At 40.7% G+C, this 20,751-nt stretch overlaps 1 protein-coding gene across 7 annotated transcripts in view; it reads right to left on the bottom strand.

Annotated features, from left to right (window-relative positions):
* Positions 1-20,751, bottom strand: part of TET3 (tet methylcytosine dioxygenase 3) — a 120,685-nt gene that overhangs the window by 75,215 nt on the left and 24,719 nt on the right. Inside the window, exon 1 of one of the 7 annotated variants that reach the window (XM_077134595.1) lies at positions 13,909-15,981. The exons of the other annotated variants lie outside the window; for them this stretch is intronic. Within the exon in view, the coding sequence (XP_076990710.1) occupies positions 13,909-13,950 (42 nt within the window). The 5' untranslated portion in view covers positions 13,951-15,981. Of the gene's footprint in view, positions 1-13,908; positions 15,982-20,751 lie in introns of those variants that run through there. 7 annotated transcript variants of the gene reach the window in all.

The following is a 20,751-nucleotide window of genomic DNA, read 5'->3' as shown; positions in this document are numbered from 1 at the left end:
AGACTTACCTCCATAGATGATACTGAACACCGAGAGGATAAATAACTTTCCCAAGATCACACAGCAATCCAGTAGCACAGTCATTTTCAAACACTAATTACTCTTAGTCTTGCTTCAGGAAATGTAAGTGAAATAAATGAAGCAATAAAGAAATGGAAGAGTCGTGTGGATCAAAGATTTTCTCTCAAGCATTAAGAGTAAAGAATTACAGGCAACGTAAGTGCCTCCAAAAGCAGGGGGAGTGGTTTTAGAAAGTTATGGTATTTCTTCTTTTGTGAAAAGAAAATGGGAAACAGACAAAAAAAAAAAATACTCAACTTCATTAGCAGTCAGAGAAATGCAAAATAAGACCACAGTGAGATTCTGTTATACTCGTCAGGTAGGATGTTTAGATTAGAATCTCACCCCACCCCTTAATAGATGTGTGGCCTTGAACAAGGTAATTAATTTCTCTGTGCCTCAAATTCCTTGTTTGTAAAATGAGGATTAATATAGAACCTCATAGGGTTGTTATGAGGATTAAATTAATAATACATATAAAAAGCACTTATGACAGCACCAGGTTCACAGTAAGCACCATGACACAAGTACTGGCGTGGGGTTAGCAGGAAAAAAAATTTCTTAATACACTGCTGCAAGAGAACAAAACCATTTTAGAAAGATTTGTCACTCTCTTCTGACGTTGAACGTGCACATACCCTGTGGCCCTTCAATCCCAGTTCTTGAGAAATTTTGATATATGAGAAATACATACATCAGGAGGCATGTGCACAGATGGTGACAGCTGTATGCCTCTAAAAACCAAATCAAGGGCTCAGTGGCAGAACTCTTGTCTGTCATGCCAGAGACCCAGGTTCAATTCCCAGTGCCTGTCCATATACAAAAAAAAAAAAGAAAAAAAGAAAAAGAAAAAACCAAATCAAGGAAATATTCTAAGACCTCAGCAGCAGAAAATGGAATATAATATGGCAGCAGGAACCAAGGAGCCACAGGAACATGAATGGATCCCAGAAACTACACGGAGTAAAAAAAAAGTAAACCACAAAAGACTACACACATTCACCAATTCTACAAAGCTCAAAAAAAAAGGAAAAGGAAATGTATTGTGTAGTGATATATATGTATGTCATTTATATATGTATGTCATTTAACTATATGTAAAAAGCAAAGAAATGATACACATAAAATTCAAAGTAGTGGTTACCTCTAGAGGTGAAGAAGAGGGACAGAATTGGGGCAAAATACCCAGGTACTTTCCATGTGTTGGCAACTTTGTAGTTCTTAACTGTGCCAGTGGTTCACATGTGTCTATTTTATTATCATGCTTTATCTTTTAACACAGTCACCAGTGTCACTAGGTCGAGTATACATTTCAAATAATACAAAAAATAAGAAAAAACAGATACTATTTCATCAGTCGATGTACAACTGCTTATAATGACGGAGAATAAGAACACAGGGAAATATGTTAAATGAAAAAACTGAAGCTCAAGAATGGACTTGGGCTCATTAAATGGTAGCTTTCTGGGGGGGGTTTATGACAGGGGAAGTGCTTTTATTATTTGGAGTGGAAAAAAAACACAAGATTCAAAATATCACTCAATTTAAGAATCCAATCCCATTAAAAACATGCAAACACACACACACACACACATACATACACACACACACCAAAGGGAAATATGCAGAAATATTAATAGTGCATATCTTGGGCATATTTTCTTGTTCATAGTCTCCAAAATTGATAGGTATTACATTTTTATTTAGGAAAAAAAAAGTTTAAGACTAGAATGCCTACAGTACACCTGAAACTTTGTCCAGACTGTGCCCAGGAACAAACATGAGAACAGAGCAGCAGGGAGAGGAGCTGGTGGGTGAATTTTCCCCTTGTATTTCTATTGTTGGAACTGTTTGTGTTGAAACACACAGACAACACATACACAGAAAGTAAAAAAAAAATTCGCGAAGTCGAGCCACACTCTGCAGAGGCAAGTCAGGGTCTGACTGGGACGGGGGCCAAGCCTGGAACTCCGCACCTCCGAAAGCTCTCTCTGAAAGTCACCTTGGCATTGCACGGCCGGCACAACACTGTCCCGACCAGAACGCCACACTAAAGCCCTACTACTACCACCCCTTAGCCCCACCCCCGCTCCCAAGCAGCTACACCCCCACCTGGCCTATGGAGTGGGGGTGAGAGTGGAGGTGAGCAGAGCCACAGGCCGGCCCCCACCCCGACCCCAGCCCCTGCCCCAAGCGGCCGGTAGCAGCCCGGCCAGCGGCCAGCGTGGAAATGCAGCGGACCACATCAGAGCCCTGCCAGCGAGCGCCGCAGCCGCCAGCTCACAAGGAGCAGGTCCCGACGCGGGGGTGGCCTTTTGGCCTGATTCCACAAGACCCCCCCCCCCACGCACGTGTGCACACCGCCCACAGCTCCAGCAGCTGCTGGGGCCATCGCCCAAGCCACGAAGCGCACGTCCCCGCGGCAAGAAAAGCCCCTGTTAGTCCCCAGTGAGGCCGGGTCTCCTCCCTCCCACGGCTCCACCCACCCGACGACTCAGCAACCACCTCCTACCCCCAGTCTAAAAGGCTAAGTAAGAAAGCGAGAAATCAAATATTGCTAAGACCACAATCCCCTGACAGAGAGCCAGCCCCATGTGCTCTCCTCCTTAAAGGGGCCCCAAATCCCACAAACCTCAAGGGCAATTCCGGTGTGTCAAAGGGGTGAGGGTTGAAGGAAGAAGAGGAGGAGGAGGAAGGGAGGGTAACAGCAGCTGCTAATATTGTTTTTAGAGCAACTGTAGCTTAACAGAAAAAATCGTACCTAAACCCCCAAACATGCACAGCTTTTCCTATTAACATTTTATATTAGTGTGATACCTTTGTTACAACTGATGAAACATTATTATCATAATTATATTGCCTGTAGTCCATAGTTTACATCATGTGTCACTCTTTATGTTATACACAGTTCTATTCTGGGAACATATATCCAACCTAAAACTATTCATTTTAGCCACTTTGTCGAGTATACAACTGAATAGTATGAAATACATTCACAATGTTGTTCCACCATCATCATCATCTATTATCAAAACTTTTCTAATTTCTATTACATAAACAGAAACTCTGCACCAAAGGAACATTAACTCCCCATTCCCCACCCCCACCCTGGCCCCTGGTCACTTGTATTATAGTTTCTGACTCTATGCATATTTTAATTATTTCATGAATATGCATGTTTTAATTATTTCATATCAGTGAGGTCATTTCATACTATATTTATCCTTTTGTGTCTGGCTTATTTCACTCAATGTTTTCAAGGTTCACCCATGCAGTGCCATGTATTAGAACCTCATACCTTTTTTTAAAAAATGCAATTTTACTTAGATACATTCACACCATACAATCCACCCAAAGTATACAATCAACAGCTCACAGTATCATCACAGTTATGCATTCACCATCATAATCAATTTCAGAACATTTTTAGTACTTCAAAAAAAGAAATAAAAAGAAAATCTAGCATATCTCATACTTCCTTCATTCCTTTTCATAGCTGTATAATATTCCATTTTATGTATAGATCACATTTTGTTTATCCATTTATCTGCTGATGGACGCTTGGGTTGCTTCCATCTTTCGACAATTGTGAATAATTGCCACTATGAACATCGGTGTGCAAATACCTGTTAGAGTTTCTGCTTTCAATTCTTTTGGGCATATACCAAGAAGTAAGCCTGTCGGGTTATATAATTCTATACTTTCTCAGGAACTGCCAAACTGTTTTCCAAAACAGCTGCTCCATTTTACATTCCCACCAACAATGTACAAGCGTTTCTATTTCTTCACATCCTCATCAGCACTTTTTACTTTTTCTTTTTTAATAGAAGCCATTCTATTTGGTATGAAAATGGCATCTCACTGTGATTTTAATTTGCATTTCCCTAATGGTTAATGATATTGAGCAGTTTTTCAAGTACTAATTGACCATTTGTCTATCTTCTATGAAGAAATGTACTTTAGTCCTTTGCCCATTTTTAAGTTGGACTGTCTTTTCATTGTTGAGTTACAGGAGTTCTTAACATATTCTGGATGTTAAACTCTTATCAGATACATGGTTTCCAAACATTTTCTCCCATTCTGTAGGTCATCTTTTCACTTTCTTGATAATGTCCTTTGCATAAAAGTTTTTAATTTTGATGAAGTCTCACTTATCCATGTTTTCTTTCATTGCTGTACTTTTGGTGTAAAGTCTAAGAAAACACTACCTAACACAAGATCCTGATGATGCTTCCCTACATTATTTTCTTCTAGGAATTTTATGGTACTGGCTCTTATATTTAGGTTTTTGATTGATTTTTCATAAATTTTTGTATATAGTGCAAGATAGGGGTTCATCATCATTCTTCTGCATATGGATATTCAGTTTTCCCAGCACCATTTGTGGAAGAAACTATTATTTCCCCATTGGTTGTACTTGGCATCCTTGTCAAAAATTAACTGGCCACAGAAACTTACTCTTCCTTCATGACAAATTCCTCTCGCTCACTATCCTTCCACTCTGCCCCTTCCAATATATCATCAAGTTCTACAAAATTTAACTTCATAAATAGCTCTCCAATCTGTTCACTTCTTTCTAACTCCTTCTCCCTCCATGCATTCCTAGTTTCACCTTATTCACCTGGACAACAGTAAGCCTCCTAGTTTGTGTGCCTACAATCATTTTACCACCTCCTCCCCAAATCAACTCTCAACTAGAGATCTTTTCTAAAAGCAAATCTGATAATCTCAGCATTCTGCATAAACCCTCAAAGAACTCCCACCAATTTTAGGATAAAGAAAAAACATAGCTTAGATTCTGCTTATCTCTCCACCTTCATTCTGCCCATGTTCCCTTTTTTCGTTTCCCTGCAGCCTCACTAAACCCTCTTTCTTATCTGCCACCACAGGACATTTGCACATCCAGTTTCCTCTCTTATCTAGTTAATTTATTCTTCTGTGCTTAAAGCAAATATCACCTTCCCAGGAAAGCCTTCCCTGAAATCCCTTACCCAGGTTCTCTCTGAAGTAGGCTGCCATTCTTAGTAGCATCTGTCTCTATTGTGATTTTATATTTATTTGGTATGATTATTCAATTATTGTCCATTTTCTACACTTCCATTTAGGTCTGTCCTTTAAACAGTACCACACCATCTTGATTACATTTAAAACTTATAACCAAGCCATAGTAATCTTTTAAATTCTTCCAACAACCCCAAAAGACGGGTGTTATATCTCTATTTTAGTGAATAAACTGACGCACAGAGGTTAACTGGTATACTCCAAAGCTCAGCACTGGTGCATGGCAAGGACTGAATCTCACATCAGAGCTGACAGTAGATGCCCGTGACCTCACAGCTACCTTGGTTTAAATTCATTCTTTTAGAGAATGGGCTCTCTAATTGCAGGAGGACATTCAATAACTATTAGTGAATTTCAGCCTCCACTGAGTATGTCCCTACCTACCCCCTTCTTAAGAACTCATGGATCTTTTAGCCAAAAATATAGAGGAAAATTAAATTTTGACCAGAGAAATCGCCACATAAAACCAATGTCACACAGTAATGGGGGAGGGGTGGGGGGGGGACTGGGAAAGCAGACCCAACTCCTCTCAACTGTTCTTGAGAGTATTTCAAATGTACCTTTTTTCTGTCTTCTCCCCACTTATCTTTCTTGGAGACAACTGCAGTCGGTCCTCCCTGCCTGTTATACTCGCCTCTGCTTTTATCTGGCATACCACTGTGAAACTAACATTCAATCCACTGAGCCTAGAACACATGTCCCCCATCTCCCAGGCCAGAGTGCCCTCCAATGCACTACTTCAATCTTCTCTATGCAAACGTTGAAAAGCATCTAGGGCAATTAAGACCCTTCATTGAGCAATGCTGCTCCTGGGAACTTAGGTTTATAAATTTACATTTCCAAAAATCTTTCTCCACATTAATGAAAACTGAAAGCAAACTCAGTTAAAGGGAATGGTTTGGTAAATTATGATGTAACTCAATGGAATATTACATACTCACCAAAACCCATAATTATGATCACCAAGGAAAAATGTTTGATAAAATTGGAAGTAAAAGAAGAATATCATACCCTCTGAAGGTTATGGTTGCAACTATGTAAAATTATGTAGAGGAAAGGTAATTTTTTAAAAAAGTGCAAATAGGGCGGGCCACGGTGGCTCAGCAGGTAAGAGTGCTTGCCTGCCATGCCCGAGGACCCCGGTTCGATTCCCAGTGCCTGCCCATGTAAAAAAAAAAAAAAGTGAAAATGGTAATAGTATTCTCCACAGAATTGTGAAATTTCCACTGATGCTATCAGCACATTATATCATACATTTTATGTATGCTTACATAATTATGTATTCAATCATTTGTTCTTCCAGCAAATATGTATTGAGCACTTACTAGCTGAGCATCTCTTTTAGGCACCTGGGATGCAGCAATGAACAAGCAGAATCTCCGCCTTGTAGACAAGGATATCTTATGTTGGGTCCCAATGTACCACTATCTCTAACGTGTGTTGCAGCACAAATCTGTGCTATATACGCTAAGGTACTGAGTCTGTGATGAAAGCAATGAAAATTGATATTAACCTGAGAGTTTATCTCCAAGTGAAGCTGCCCTTTCTGTAATTACTGATAGGATATCAAAGGCTTACTAGAACTCATTACAGATCTAGGGCAACCCTTGATGACCCAAGGACATAAAGAAAGGTCTTAAATCAAGAATGATAAGGCAGGCAAAGGTCAGCTTCAGTAGAAGTTTCTGAGGGGGACGGAAGAACAGGAGGTTCTGTTCACTATAAAGTGGAAAACAAAAGATAAAATCAATCTAAAACTCTCAGTGCCCAGAGAAGACCATAGTTTAATTTGGTAACTTTTTTTTTAATAAGCAACATGGACTTAATTTACAAAATTAGGATCACTGAGTACATTCAGTAGGTTTGTATATCCTGATCTCACCTCTTACTGCAGCATAAACTGTTTTTACATTTTTTAACCATTCTGCAAAACTTCACTTTTCATAGCTGCACTGTTTTCCCTGGTATAGTTATAGCTTATATTATATTTTTAAAAAAAGTTTTTTAAAATATTTACTTGGTTGTTCTTTGTAATATCATTTTTTCCTGTCCATCTTCTCAAGCTTTTTTAAATTGCTTTAAACATATGAAATGTTATTTTATATTCTGAAGTTGATAATTCTAGTATCTGAAGACTGATTCTGCTGGCTGTCATTCATTGTGCCTTGTTTCCTAGTTTTGGGGGTGTGTGTGGATTAATTAGTTGATTAATTTTCCACTGTGAACTGCTCACTTTTCTCATAACATTATCTGTAGTGACTCTTCCAGGTCTAGGTTATAGAAGAATCCGTGCCCCCCCCCCCGCCCCAAAATATTTAAGTTGGCTGCTGCTATATGCTTGAGGTACAACTCTGACCCTCAATGTTAGCTTTCTGCTTCAGGTTCTTTGGGGCCCCTTCCAGTTGTAGGAATTTGTGATGAACTTGCATAAGTTTGGGGCTGATTTTTTTTCTCTTCTTCCATCCATGGTCTAAAATTTGACACACAATTTTTTTTGCATTCATCGAGAAAAACAGCGGTATGTGTTGGTGGTGGTGGGGAGGGTCTTCTCTCAGCCATCCTATCTTTGGCAGGACTTGGGACCCTGAAGACCTCTGAACTTTTTTTTTTTAATTTTTCTGTATTGACATATATTCACATACCATGTGATCATCCAAAGTATACAATCAATGGTTCACAACATCATCCTACAGCTGCCCATTTATCATCACGACCGACTTCTTTTATTTTTTGTGAAAAAAAACATATATACAAAAGGAATAAATTTCAAACCACATTGCAACAGTTAGCTGTAGAACAGATTTCAGAGTTTGATATGGGTTACAATTCCACAATTTTAGGTTTTTACTTCTAGTTGCTCTAAGATACTGGAGACTAAAATAAATATCAAGATAATGATTCAGCTGTCATACTCATTTGTTAAACCCGTATAACTTCTCTGTATAACTCCACCATCACCTCTGATCTTTCTCCCACTCTTTAGGGGTATCTGGGCTATGCCCATTCTAACCTTTTCATGTTGGAAGGGGCTGTCTATAATATGGGATAGGGGAAGGAACTAGTTGATGTTCTTGGAGAGGCTGGCCCCGCTGCATCCTGAACTCTTTTGAGAAGTGCTTCCACTTTCTCATAAAACTCCTTCACGAGAACTGGAAAAGGCTCCCCTGCTGAGACAGCCCAGCAGACACACACCTAGGTAGGGAGCACAGCTGGATTGCAGCAAATTCCCAGCTTACACTGTTTAGTCTCTCAGGCTGACTGTTCTTAGGTTTTCTTGTATTTCCCACACCACATGCTGACTGTTGGGGTGGTTTATTTCCTCCTCTTCCTTTCACCCATTTAGGCTTTGATGCCCTTGAGGAACAGGGATAGAAACTCGCACTAAGTCAGGGCTTTGGTCACAGAATGAATGAACTCTACCTGCCTCACAGGCTATAGGAAACAACCTGCCTTGGTGCCTGAGCGCGCTGCAGTGGAATACCCAGGAAGGTTAGGAGTGGTCATTTACATTACAAAGGGCATACTTAAAGAGATAACTTCCTGAACAACTGTTTTTCAGTTGTGAAACACTTTGTATTTTAATTTGCTTTGTCCACAAAATGATGTTCATTTAGCTTTTTAAAAGCAAATAAATAAATAAATGAGGGCCTTCTGAAACAAGGTGACCTGTTGGATCTGGCCCAGCTTGGGATACAACCCACGCCTCTACCTCTGGCTGGAGATAAACAAATCCCAGTCACTGACCCCAACCTTGCCAAGAAGTTTAATACCCACACCCTCAACCTGAGGGATCTCTTTTCAGGAAGCAGCAGCCTTGCCCCACCCAAGGCCCTGATCCTTGTTCCTCAACTCTGTTCTCAGGGAGAGGCAACGGCTGGACCAGTTTTCGAGTCCCTCTCTCTCCCAATTATGGCCTTGATCCCAGGCCAACACCAACCAACCAAGGGAGGGGTGTGGAGAGGGCACTGTGGCCTGGCATTTCAGAGACAGAGGAACAAAGGGGAAAAGCAAGAGAAGGCAGTTCTCTGGGAACTTGGCCTCTCCCACATCTCTGCCCAAGGACTTGGCTGATGATAAAGATCTAGGAGTTTTCACCTGTAAACTGGAGGGCAGACAGTCAGGGACACGTGATGAGAAAAGCACTTCAGCAGAGGGTTCCAGAGACCAGATGCCCTGCCCCAGCTCATCTATATCCTGTAAGCCCTGGGCAAGTAAACCATTTTACTTCAAATTCCTCATCATCCTAAAAAAAAAAAATTACTTTAAAATACTAGGAAAAACAGGCTCTGCTCCAGATTAAAAGAGGCTAAAACCCGTGAACCCCACTGGTCTTTCTGAAGAAATGGGAAAGCTAACTCTCAGATTCACAGGGGGCTCAAGGAGCCCAGAACAGTCCAACAATATTGGAAAAGAACAAAGTTGTAGAATTCATATTTCCTAGTTTCAAAACTCACTACAAGGCTATAGTAATCCAAACAGTATGATACTCGCAAAAGGACAGATATACCAATGGAACAGAACTGAGAGCCCAGAAACAAAACCACATACCCACGACCTAGAATTCCTCTTCATTTCTAGTTAGTTTTCTAGTTAGCTTTTCGACAAAGGTGCCAAGATCATTCAATTAGGAAAGAACAGTCTCTTCAATACATGGTACTGGACAAATGGATATCCATACGCGGAGGAATGAAGTTGGACCCCCTGCCTCACACAAAAATTAACTCAAAATGGATTAGTAGACCTAAATACTTCAAAGAAAACACAGGGGAACATCTTCAGGACCTCGTATTAGGCAATGGATTCTTAGACATGACATCAAAAGCACAAGCCAAAAAAGAAAAAAATAGATAAATAGAACTTCATCAAAATTAAAAATATTTGGGCAAAGGACACTATCAAGAAAGTGAAAAGACAATATGCAGAATAAGAGAAAATATCTGATAAAGGTCAAGTATCAAGAATAAATAAAGAACTCTTACAACTCAACAATGAAAAAAGCAAACAACCCAACCTTAAAAAGGGTAAAGGACTTAAATAGACATTTCTCCTAAGTAGATACACAAATGACCAAAGAACACATGAAAAGAAGTTCAAACATCATTAGTTATTAAGGAAAGTGTGGTTATTAAAAAAAAACAAGCAACATAAGTGTGGTGAGGCTATGGAGAAACCGGAACACTTATGCATTGCTGGTGGGAATGCAACTTGGTGCAGCTGCTGTGGAAAGCAGTTTGGCACTTCCTCCAAGCATTAAACATTACCAAAGGACCCAGCAGTTCCACTCCCAGGTATATACCCCAAAGAACTGAAAACAGGGACTCGAACATGTACTCCCATGTTCAAAGCAGCACTATTCACGAGAGCCAAAAGGTAGAAACATCCCAGATGTCCATCAACGGATGAATGGATAAATAATTCACGGAATAGAAATGCAATCGAATATTATTCAGCCACAAAAAGGAATAAATTACTGATACATGCTACCGTGTGGACGAACCTGGAAAGCATTATGCTATGTAAAAGAAGCCAGACACAATAGGTCACATATTATATGACTGCATTTATATAAGATAACCCAATAGGCAAATCCAAAGGAACAGAAGGTGGTTACCAGGGGCTGGGGAGAAGGATTTGGAAAGGGAGGGCAAATGCTTAAGAGGTACACAGTTTTCTTTTGGGAAGATGAAAACGTTTTAGAGCTAGATATAGGCGGAGGTTGCACAACGTTGTCAATGTACTAAATGACACTAAATGACACTTAAAAATGGTTAATATTACATTATGTGAATTTCATCTCAAATAAAAACAAAACATGTCCACTGAATACTTCTATGTGATATGGAGTCTTTTTCCTCTACAAAGAATATTGTGAGAACTGGTAAAATCTGAACAAGGTTTGTAGATTAGCTAGTGGTATATTAACGTTAATTTTCTGATTCTGATCAATGCACTGTCATTATTTATATATTTTAGAAAATGCACACTCAAGTATTTAGAAGTAAAAGAGCATCATATCTGCTACTTACTTCCAAACAATTCAAATAAAAATTATAAAGAGAAAGAAAGAACAACAAAGCAAATGTGCTAAAATGTTAACATTTGAGGAATCTGGGTGAAGAGAATTCTTTGTCTCATTCATGCAACTTTTCTGAAAACCTGAAATTATGCCAAAATAACATATTTTTTAAAGGGTTATGTTACTAGACGGTGTCTAAGGTTCTTCCAGTTTCTGAGAATGTAACATTATCAGCATTTCACAGATGAGGGGAAGGAAACTGAGGCTGCAGCAAGTGGCACAGGAAGCCTTAGAACTCTGGTCCTCTGACTGAGCCCTGTCTCCTCAGAATCCCCAGCTGCTTCTGTCCAATCACAGAGGCCCAGGGAGCCCCAGAACTACCCCAAGCACTACAGGAGAGCAGGAAGGGAGCAAAAAGTCTCAAAATGAAGACAGGCAGAAAGCCTTAGAACAGGGGACGCCCTGCTCTCTCCCTAAGACCCCTTTCTCTCCACACTCTCTCATGGATGTCCTAAAGGGGTAACTCAAAGTTTCATCAACACACTCACATGCTGCTATAATCGAGAAATGAGGATTTAAGGGATGATTTTTTGATTAATGGATCATATTCCTTTTTGCTTTCTGGGATACTGGAGTAGACAGTGGGGAATATCTGAAATACCTAAATTGTAATCCAGCTGCCCTGATATCTGAAATGTTTGTAAAAGCCCTTATCGTGTGCCTTTGTGACTGTAAGAGCTATTATCCGCTCGATCTGGTCATTTCCTTGTAGGGCAATGGCCCTAATGTTACTGAAGAATTTGAAGTCAGCCATTAACTAACTAGCTTCAGCCCCGGACATTTGTAAATCATATCAGCTAGACTCTGCTATTCAAAGATAACTTGTCTCCCTTCCTTTTGGCTTACGCCTTTAGTACTGAAATGATAGCTCTGCCTCCCCTCCTTTCAGCATATGTTCTGCTATTGAAATAACACTGTCTCCCTTTCTGCTTTGAAATTCCTATTTGAAATGGCCTCATCTCCCCTTACTGAAATCTTTAAAAACCTTGAACCCCCTAAACTTGGGGAGACAGATTTCGAGCCGCTAAGCCATCTGCTCTCCTACTACGCACCTAGAATACACACTCTTTCTCTCTTTGAAACCCCGGTGTCTCCAGAATTAGTTATTGAGCGCATAGCGCAAAAGAACCCACAGCCTTTCTCTGGTAACACTGCAACCACAAGCACGCAGGCACGCGTGGAACACAGAATCAAAGCCTGGTTTGCCAAGCAGTGTACCCCAGGAGGGCCGCCTTTAAGCCTTCTCTAACCAAAAGAAACACAGTATTTGAAAAGTCTAAGTAAACCTCCTAAGTAACTCTACAGTCAATGGAAAAAAACTCACAATTACAGATTTGAAGATTAATGAGTAACAATGAGAAAAAATCTACTAATGGAGAAAAACTCATGTTTCTATAAATACTTTCATTAAAAAAGAAGAAAAATGAGTTTTCAATACAAGAAGCTAGATAATAAAAACTAAAGAAAGTAGGAAAAAGGCAATAAGTTGATAAGGAAACTTTGGGAGATGGATCAACCAAAGGTCAATAAAATAAACCTCTGATAGGGCTGATTATTTATAAAAGAAAGATCATAATATTAGAAATGTGAAAAGGAATATAATCATCATCAGTGAATACTATGTGAAATGTTTTACTAAAATCTTTGAAAATATGAATGAAAGGACAATATTCTGGGAAAATTCAGAGGAGAAAAAAATATTGACAATACCCATAAACACAGGAGAAATTCACCATCCAAAAAAGGCACAGTCCCAGCAGTTATTACATTATTGTTTTTTAGCTCATAATAAATAATGATCTCTTTTATTCTTTCACTGAATTGTTCTATACCCCCATGAGGTAAGCACTAACCCTCTCCATTTTCTAGACAAGAAATCAGAAAGGTCAAGACATTATCCCCAAGTCACAAAGCCAAACATAGCCAAGCTGAAACTCAGTCTCTCAGCCTGACATGTCAGGATAAGGCACAGAAAACTTCCAAAAGCTCCTCAGGTCCCTGTGTTGATCAGGAGGTTTGGAAACTTCCTGGCTCTGGTAAAAAGACAGGAAGAAGTTCAACTCACCAGGAATTTGTTAGAAAACCCCACTCCAGACCTATTGAATCAAATTTGCATTGTAATAAGATCCCTAGGTGGCTAGGATGCACACAAGAAAGCACAAATCACCAAGCTAGCCTTTATCTACAGCACCTCCCTTTGATTCCTCTTAAAATACAAAAGCAGTGCCAGTTCTGGCACCCTCCCAAAAAAAAGAAAAAGAAAAAAAGAAATCGAAACTAGATTTGATCATATAAACATGTAAATAAAATTTTGGCAAAATAAAATATTTTTAAAATTAATATATTTGTAAAATTTGCTAAGATATGATAAAGTTACTACTGATAATAAAGCACTCATAAAATCTCAGGAAAACCACACAAAATGAAAAATAGGTAAAGGAAACCAAAGGATATTCACAAAAGAGGAATGCAGATAGCAACTAAACATGGTAAAAATGTTGCAAATCAAAACATTTTATGCCAATTTTGAATGCCAATTAGATAAGTTTCTTTAATAAACATTATTTTTGATAATCAGAGAAAACTCAGTGAAGACATTTACAAATGAAAAAAAAAAAATCCAACTGATTTAGAAAGACCAAACTACTAATAGGAATTCTCTCTGCATGGTAAAACTATGGATGACTTTTTTTTTTTTTTTTTTTACTTACCTGCATTTCCTGATTTTTCTGCAATGAATTTGCATTCTTCATAATGGCCAAAAGCAAAAGAATTTTAACTGTTTCCTAGAGTTTGATCACATCTGGTGAAATTTTTCACACCTTTTACACTTGGTCTTCTACAAGTGTTTTCACAAATGTCTGCATCAGGTCTGGCCTTTTCACAAACCATCACAGCATCAGAACAGTGTCTTGCCAGTTGGGTCAAGTTTGGAGGGCACCGAACAGAACCCGTTTCCTTACATTACTCCGGGAGATGGGCAGTTCTCAAACTCCAGAGAGCACGGGAATCACAGGAGGGGGCTGGCTGAGACGCAGATCCACGTCCCAGTCCCCGCCTGCCTACGGAGGGAATTCTGAAGCAGGTGGTCTGTGAACTACCCTTTGGGAAACCTCCGATGACTGCATGGGGAGAAAACCAAGGAAGCCCCAGCTGGCGTCTTGCAGGCTGGATCAGCTGGTGGGTGGAGCCTCTGCTCTTTGAAAACGGGCGACAGGATCGGGAGCGGCAAGGTAGGAAAGGCTCTCTCCAGCAGGTGAGCTCAAGTGCTGAGCAGCCCGGCGGCGCTATCTGACTGTCGGAATCCGCTCTGCTCCGGGAGAACGTGTTTGGAACAAATCCACGGGTTCACGGAGGTCCATCTGTCAGAGTTTCTGCTCAGCACCCTGAGAAGGCGGCTCCTTCAGAGCTGGCAGGGATACAGCCGTGGCTTCCAGGTGGGGCCCGAGGGCTTGGCAGCGCGCAGGCCGGAGCTCACGGTGACCCCGCCCCTGCCCTGGGGCTGCCCGGGACGCGGGGCCTGGCTACCCCAGGAGGGCACCGGAGGGCTGAAGAAGACACGATGGGGCGTTGCAGCCGTGCCTCCTCCTCCTTTCCAGACCCCTAACACTGTTTGAATGTACCCTTGGCTGCACTGGGATTAAAATAAAACAGCAAAGGAGCCAAAGAAAACGTCTTGGTCCCCTCCTTCGCCCTGAGTACCTGGGATGAATGAGCCTGCGGAGCCGGGTGGGCGGGAGCAGACCGCCGGCCAAGCGAGTAACAGTTTGCCGCCGCCGCCGCCAGGCAAAACCCTCCGACAGGCTGACCAGACGCACGCCGTGACAGGGAATGGAAGGCGGCTCCCGGCCCACCCGGCTTTTACAAGCACCAGCCAAGTGCATTTCCCCCCAGCCCTCACCCCCATCTTCTTAAGCAGGTCAAGAGGCAGACATTCGGAATCCTGCTTGACAACAGCAAGGCTTCTTGTATCTCCAGGCCTGTAGCCCCCAAATGCGCCAGGACTGAGGGGTCCCTCGCCTATGGGTCCCAGGGGACCCAGCTCCCATGAGGGGAGAGGCCAGATCGCCTGCCAAGGGGGCGGGACTGAACGGCAGACCCCAGACACTCCCCATTACAAATAAAATGCAAACGCACAGGGAAGGATTAGCAAACTCGCATGACCAAGCTGCACCTACAGCTCTTTGGGGGTGGGGGGAGGACAGATCCTGGAGATTAGCAGCAGGGAGAAGAAAGGCTTTACTGTGAGGAGGAGGGGAGAGGCATACAGATGCGGCACCACCCTCACCAGTGGTCTCCACCAGCTCTGCTCCCAGCCTGGATGACTCCTCATCCCCAAAGAGAACTTTGTAGGTAAAGTGTGTTCTGAGCCACCTTTGGTGTCTAGGCACAAGGAAGGCAGTTCTGCCTGGTAGTGCTGAGAAGGGTTCGCCCACATGGGCGGTGGGTCCCAGGGTAATTCTGAGGAGTCGTTCCGAGGGGTCCTCCCCGATGTCTGCCTGTGGGGACATGGTCGGAACTTCCTGGGAGCTCAGGCTCGTGGAGCCAGGGCTGCTTAGATGCTGCTCCCCTGGTCCCAGGTTGTCATAGTTTGAAGAAGTGAAGCTCATGGTTTCTCATCCAACTGATTCTACGTGCATTGGTGAGGATTTCTTATAGGCTAGGCTTCTGTGGTGGTTACTGGGGACAGGAGATTGAGTAAAATGACCACCCCAGCACCAGAAACTCAGACCCAGGCACTGAAGTATGGCCACGGGGCTATATGGTCCCAGGCAGACGGCAGCTAAGAAGTAATTTAAAAAAATAAAAATAAAAATAAAGGAGCACCCTAAAACACCTGAATAACCAGGCTGAAAAGTGTAACAGAAATACACAACAGAAGAAAAGTGCCTCCCACCACCAAAAACAGAACCCATGACATGTCTAGGAATAAAAGTTAACAAGAAATATGAAAAGCCCAAACAAAGAAAACTTTACAACTACCACAGACACACAAATTAGAATAAATGGAGATATACCTCCCACACCCTGAATGGGAAGACTCGTCATAAAATTGTCTTCTATAAATAATCTATAAATTCCAAGCGATTCCAATAGAAAAATTCCAACATTTTCACCTGAAAATTGACAAGTTGCTTCTAAGCTTATCTGGAGGAGCAAATGTAAAAGAAAAGCCAAGAAAAGATTGTGGGGGAAAAAAATGAATAATTAGGGGGAGAAGCATTATAGTAATTAAAACAATTAAATACCAACAGAGATTCAGACAAATAATTCAATGAAATTGAAGAGAGACCCAAATAACTCAATGAAACTGGAGAGACTCTATAACCCCCCTACATAACTGAGAATTTATAATATGCTTAAGGTAGAACTACAAGTCATGGGGAAACTAAAAAATAATACATTGCGAGTAACAGACTTTCTACTTGGGGAAAAGTGAGGTCCCTATGTTATACCACATACAAATAGAAATCTCAGCTTTGAGATCTGAAGGCACAAAAGAAAGCCAGAGGCTAAAAGACTGATAGATTCTAACTGTATAAAAATCAAATCTCTATGATGAACACAAAGAAAGACAAAGGAGAGGCCAGTTTTTTTCCTAAAACATAAGAGGTAATACCAATAATATATTAAGAATGTTTATGAATTAATAAAAAGATAATCTAATTAAAAGTGGGCAATAGGTATTTCAAGAAATACTCAGAATATAAAATGGCTAACATTTTAAAACATTCCCATTTTCATTAATAAAAGAAATTAAAATGAGATTCTATTTTCACCTATCAAATTGACACAAATAAAGACTGCTAATTCCTCATACAGTGTTGGTGGGAAAGTGTATTTGATAGACATTATTGATTACTTTTGGGGAAGGTAATTTGGCAAGATCAATTAAAATTGTATTTCTTTGATTTTGTCATATACATATTTGAATAATCAAAAATATATGTACAAAGACGTTCATTTATAACTGGAACTATAAACATCCATTAGTAGAAAACAAATTACAATGAAATGCTATTGTCTATTTTTTTTTACATGGGCAGGCACTGGGAAGCGAACCCGGTTCTCTGGCATGGCAGATGAGAACTCTGCCACTGAGCCACCACTGCCCACCCACTCTTGTCTATTTAAAATGATATAAGCACACCACTGCACTAAGGTAACAAGTTTATGTATTCATTTCATTTCTTTGGAGGGGGTGGGGAGACAGCATGAACTGGGAATCGAACCCAGGTCTCTCTCATGGCAGGTAAGCATTCTACCACTGAATCACCCACGCACCCCCATGTATTCATTTTAAAGTATGGAAGAAACATACAAATCGTTAGTAGCCATTACACTGAAATGGAGAGAAAGAGACTTTCAGTTTTCAAATTTTATACACTTTTATATTACTTGAAGTCATTAAATGGGCATGTACAACTTACTTTAAAGTTCAATTTTTTTTTTCCGTTTTGGGAAGAAAAAGAGTAACAATAACAATACTATTGATTTCCAGCTTGAAGTCAAAGTCCACCCCTTCTCTGCCCACTTCCTGGCCACACCCTCCCCTTGCCCTTTATTGCTCTCTAGGGAGTTAGGATCCCAACGCTCCACCCCCACCCTGGACGTGTTGCCAAGTCATTTCTCTACCAGTTTCAATAAGTTTAAGAGGGGAGGCAGAAGGTCCCCGTCACTGCCCGAGACCCTGCTGGACCCAGAGAGGAGACGGCGCCCTTCCGAACTTGGGTGGCGGTTACGAGCCTCCCGAGGAGGAACACAGAAGTGGACTTTCAGTGGAGCACTGGGGGACCGTGCTGAAGAGATGCCCACCCTGCTTCTCTTGGCATCATGGACCTCTCTCTCCTCCTATTCTTCTCCATCCTAGGATACTTATCGAGCCCTATTTCCTAGGCGTGCATGAGAGAAGCAGGAAGCAAGACTTTCACCTGCAGCCTAGCACAGTTCAGCCAGGCCATGAGCTCCGGGACAAATCCTTTTTCTCAGTTCCAAACTTCTAGCTTCATTTCCTCTGGTGCTAGTGAGGGAGGCTTTTCTATCTACTACTAAAACTCATGTGGGCTCAGGAACTGCTCCAGCCCCATGCAATACATTCAAATTGACTTTGCTTAGTTAAAAAAAAAAAAGAAGAAGAAAGTGTTCCACAAATCCTGGCTGCTCGGATGTTATGCTTTCCCTAGGTCCCTACCTGGGGAATCAAATGCTAGATCGCCTGTGTCTGCCCCAGTTCCGTGGACAGTCTCCTCAGGGTCCCTGCCCAAGGCTAACACGTTAGGTACACCCGCAGTATCTCCCTAAAGCTCTGGCACACACAAAGCATTACAACCGAGAGGATGTGGCCACAGTTGAACTTAAAAAAAAAAAAGAAAACAGTCATTTAAAACACGATTTCGTTATCAAATAAAGAACACAAAGTATCTTGAGGATCAGTTGTAGAAAAAGCACATACCAAATAAATCTAAGGAAAAGATGACAAAGACTAAAGCAAAATTAATGATTTAGGAAACAAGAAACAAAACTAATAGAAATCAATGTGCTTTTAATTGGTCTTTGACAGGATCAACACAATTACATAAACATCTGGCAAAGCTAAGCAAGGGATACAGAAAAAAACTGATATGTAACATTGGAAATGAAGAAAATGGGAAAGACCACAGATATTGAGGAAATTGAAAAGCGATGACTGAATACACATTATGCAAATAAATTTGAAAATGGATCACTTACGTGGAAAAGTGTAAAAAGCCAGCATTTTACACCAGTAGTGTCATAGGGAAGAAGAAAAAAACTAGAAGCTGCAAAGACCATCTCCCTCAAAAAACGTCCTAAAAGTCTCATCAGCAGATTCTTTCAAATCTTTAAGGGATGAAATTATTTACACTATATTAAACTGTTCCAAAGCATAAAGAAAGAATAAAATCTTCACATTCTATTATATGAAGTTACTACTATTCTAATAGCAATATCTGACAACAAAACACAAAAGGAAAATTACAGGTCAATCTCACAAGTATAGATGCAAAACTCCCATATTAAAAAATCAAATCAAACATCACGTTAAAAAAAAAAATCCCATTATCAAGTATATTATATTTAAGGGAGGCAAAGAATTCAATATTAAGAAATGCATTAACCTAATTCATCCTATTAACGAAGGAGAAAAAGGTCTTCAAACCATGATTAAAAGGCACATGACAAAATGAAATACTTATTACTAACAGAAAAAAAAAGTCTTAATAAAATGAATAGGAGAGCTGTACTTTCTGCAAACCTACAGGAACTCTAAAAAATAAAAAATTAAAAGTTGTTTTTAAAATGTAAATCTAAAAAAATGGAATAGGAGACCATTTCCTTAACTTGATACAGAATACTCCTAACCAACAAACAAGAGTAACATCACATTAAAGTGAAAAGAAAAAGTATCACATGTTCTGTGTTTCATAAATATTTGCCAAATGAAATTAACACGGAAGGATGGTCCTAGGAGGGAGTCAGCGCTGCTACTGGCAAGCTCTGAGGCTAGGCACCGCTGGCCTGGAGTCCAGCTCCACCCCTTGTGAAAATTTGTGGTAGATTTCACAAATCTACCACCACCTGCTTTAGTGCTATTGTGAGGACTAAGAAAATTATTAAAACTTTGCTCTGTCCACCACCCCCATATATGGTAAGTGACCCCAAAACAGCCTTACTGCTAGTTAATATGAAGGGTAAAGTAGGCTATAAAACAGCACCACGCAGTATGAACTAAACTGTAAAAACTGTAATATTCTTTCATCAATTGAAAAAAGGTACTATACCAATGATGTGTCAATAATGAGGGTATAAGAGGTATGTGATATTTCTTTTTGGAGCAAGGAGAATGCTCTCAAATTGATTGTGGTGATGAATGCACAACTCTCTGATTAAACCAAGAGCCACAGATTGTACACTTTGGATGGACTGTATGGTGTGTGAATAAAACTGTTTTTTTTAAAAAAAACAGCATCACACCATTTTTATATACAATGCGAAACAGTGAACTATATGCACAGAATAAACCATCTAAAAGGATATACCAGTTAACTTTTGTTCTAGTTTGCTAGCTGCCAGAATGCAACACACTAGAGACGGATTGGCTTTTAATACAAGGGGATTGATTTTGTTAGTTCAGAGGAAAGGCAGCTAACTTTCCACTGCGGTTCTTTCTTACGTGGAAGGCACAGGATGGTCTCTGCTGGTCTTCTCTCCAGGCCCCTGGGTTCCAACAACTTTCCCCGGGGTGACTTCTTTCTGCCTCTCCAAAGGCCTGGGCTGAGCTGCAAGTGCTGAGATGAGGAATGCCAAGCTGCTAGGCTGTGCTACCTTGCACTCTCTCATTTAAGCACCAGCCAATTAAGACACACGTCACTCATTGCAGCAGACACGCATGCCTCCTAGCCAACTGCAGATGTAATTAGCAACAGATGAGGTTCACGCACCATTGGCTTATGTCCGCAGCAACAAAACTAGGTATGCTCACCTGGCCAAGCTGACAACTGAATCTAACTCACACAACTTTCATAAGTGAGATA

Source organism: Tamandua tetradactyla, chromosome 17 (assembly GCF_023851605.1).
Source record: "Tamandua tetradactyla isolate mTamTet1 chromosome 17, mTamTet1.pri, whole genome shotgun sequence".
In the NCBI taxonomy this organism is placed as follows: domain Eukaryota; kingdom Metazoa; phylum Chordata; class Mammalia; order Pilosa; family Myrmecophagidae; genus Tamandua; species Tamandua tetradactyla.
This window is presented reverse-complemented; position numbering and strand designations above follow the sequence as displayed.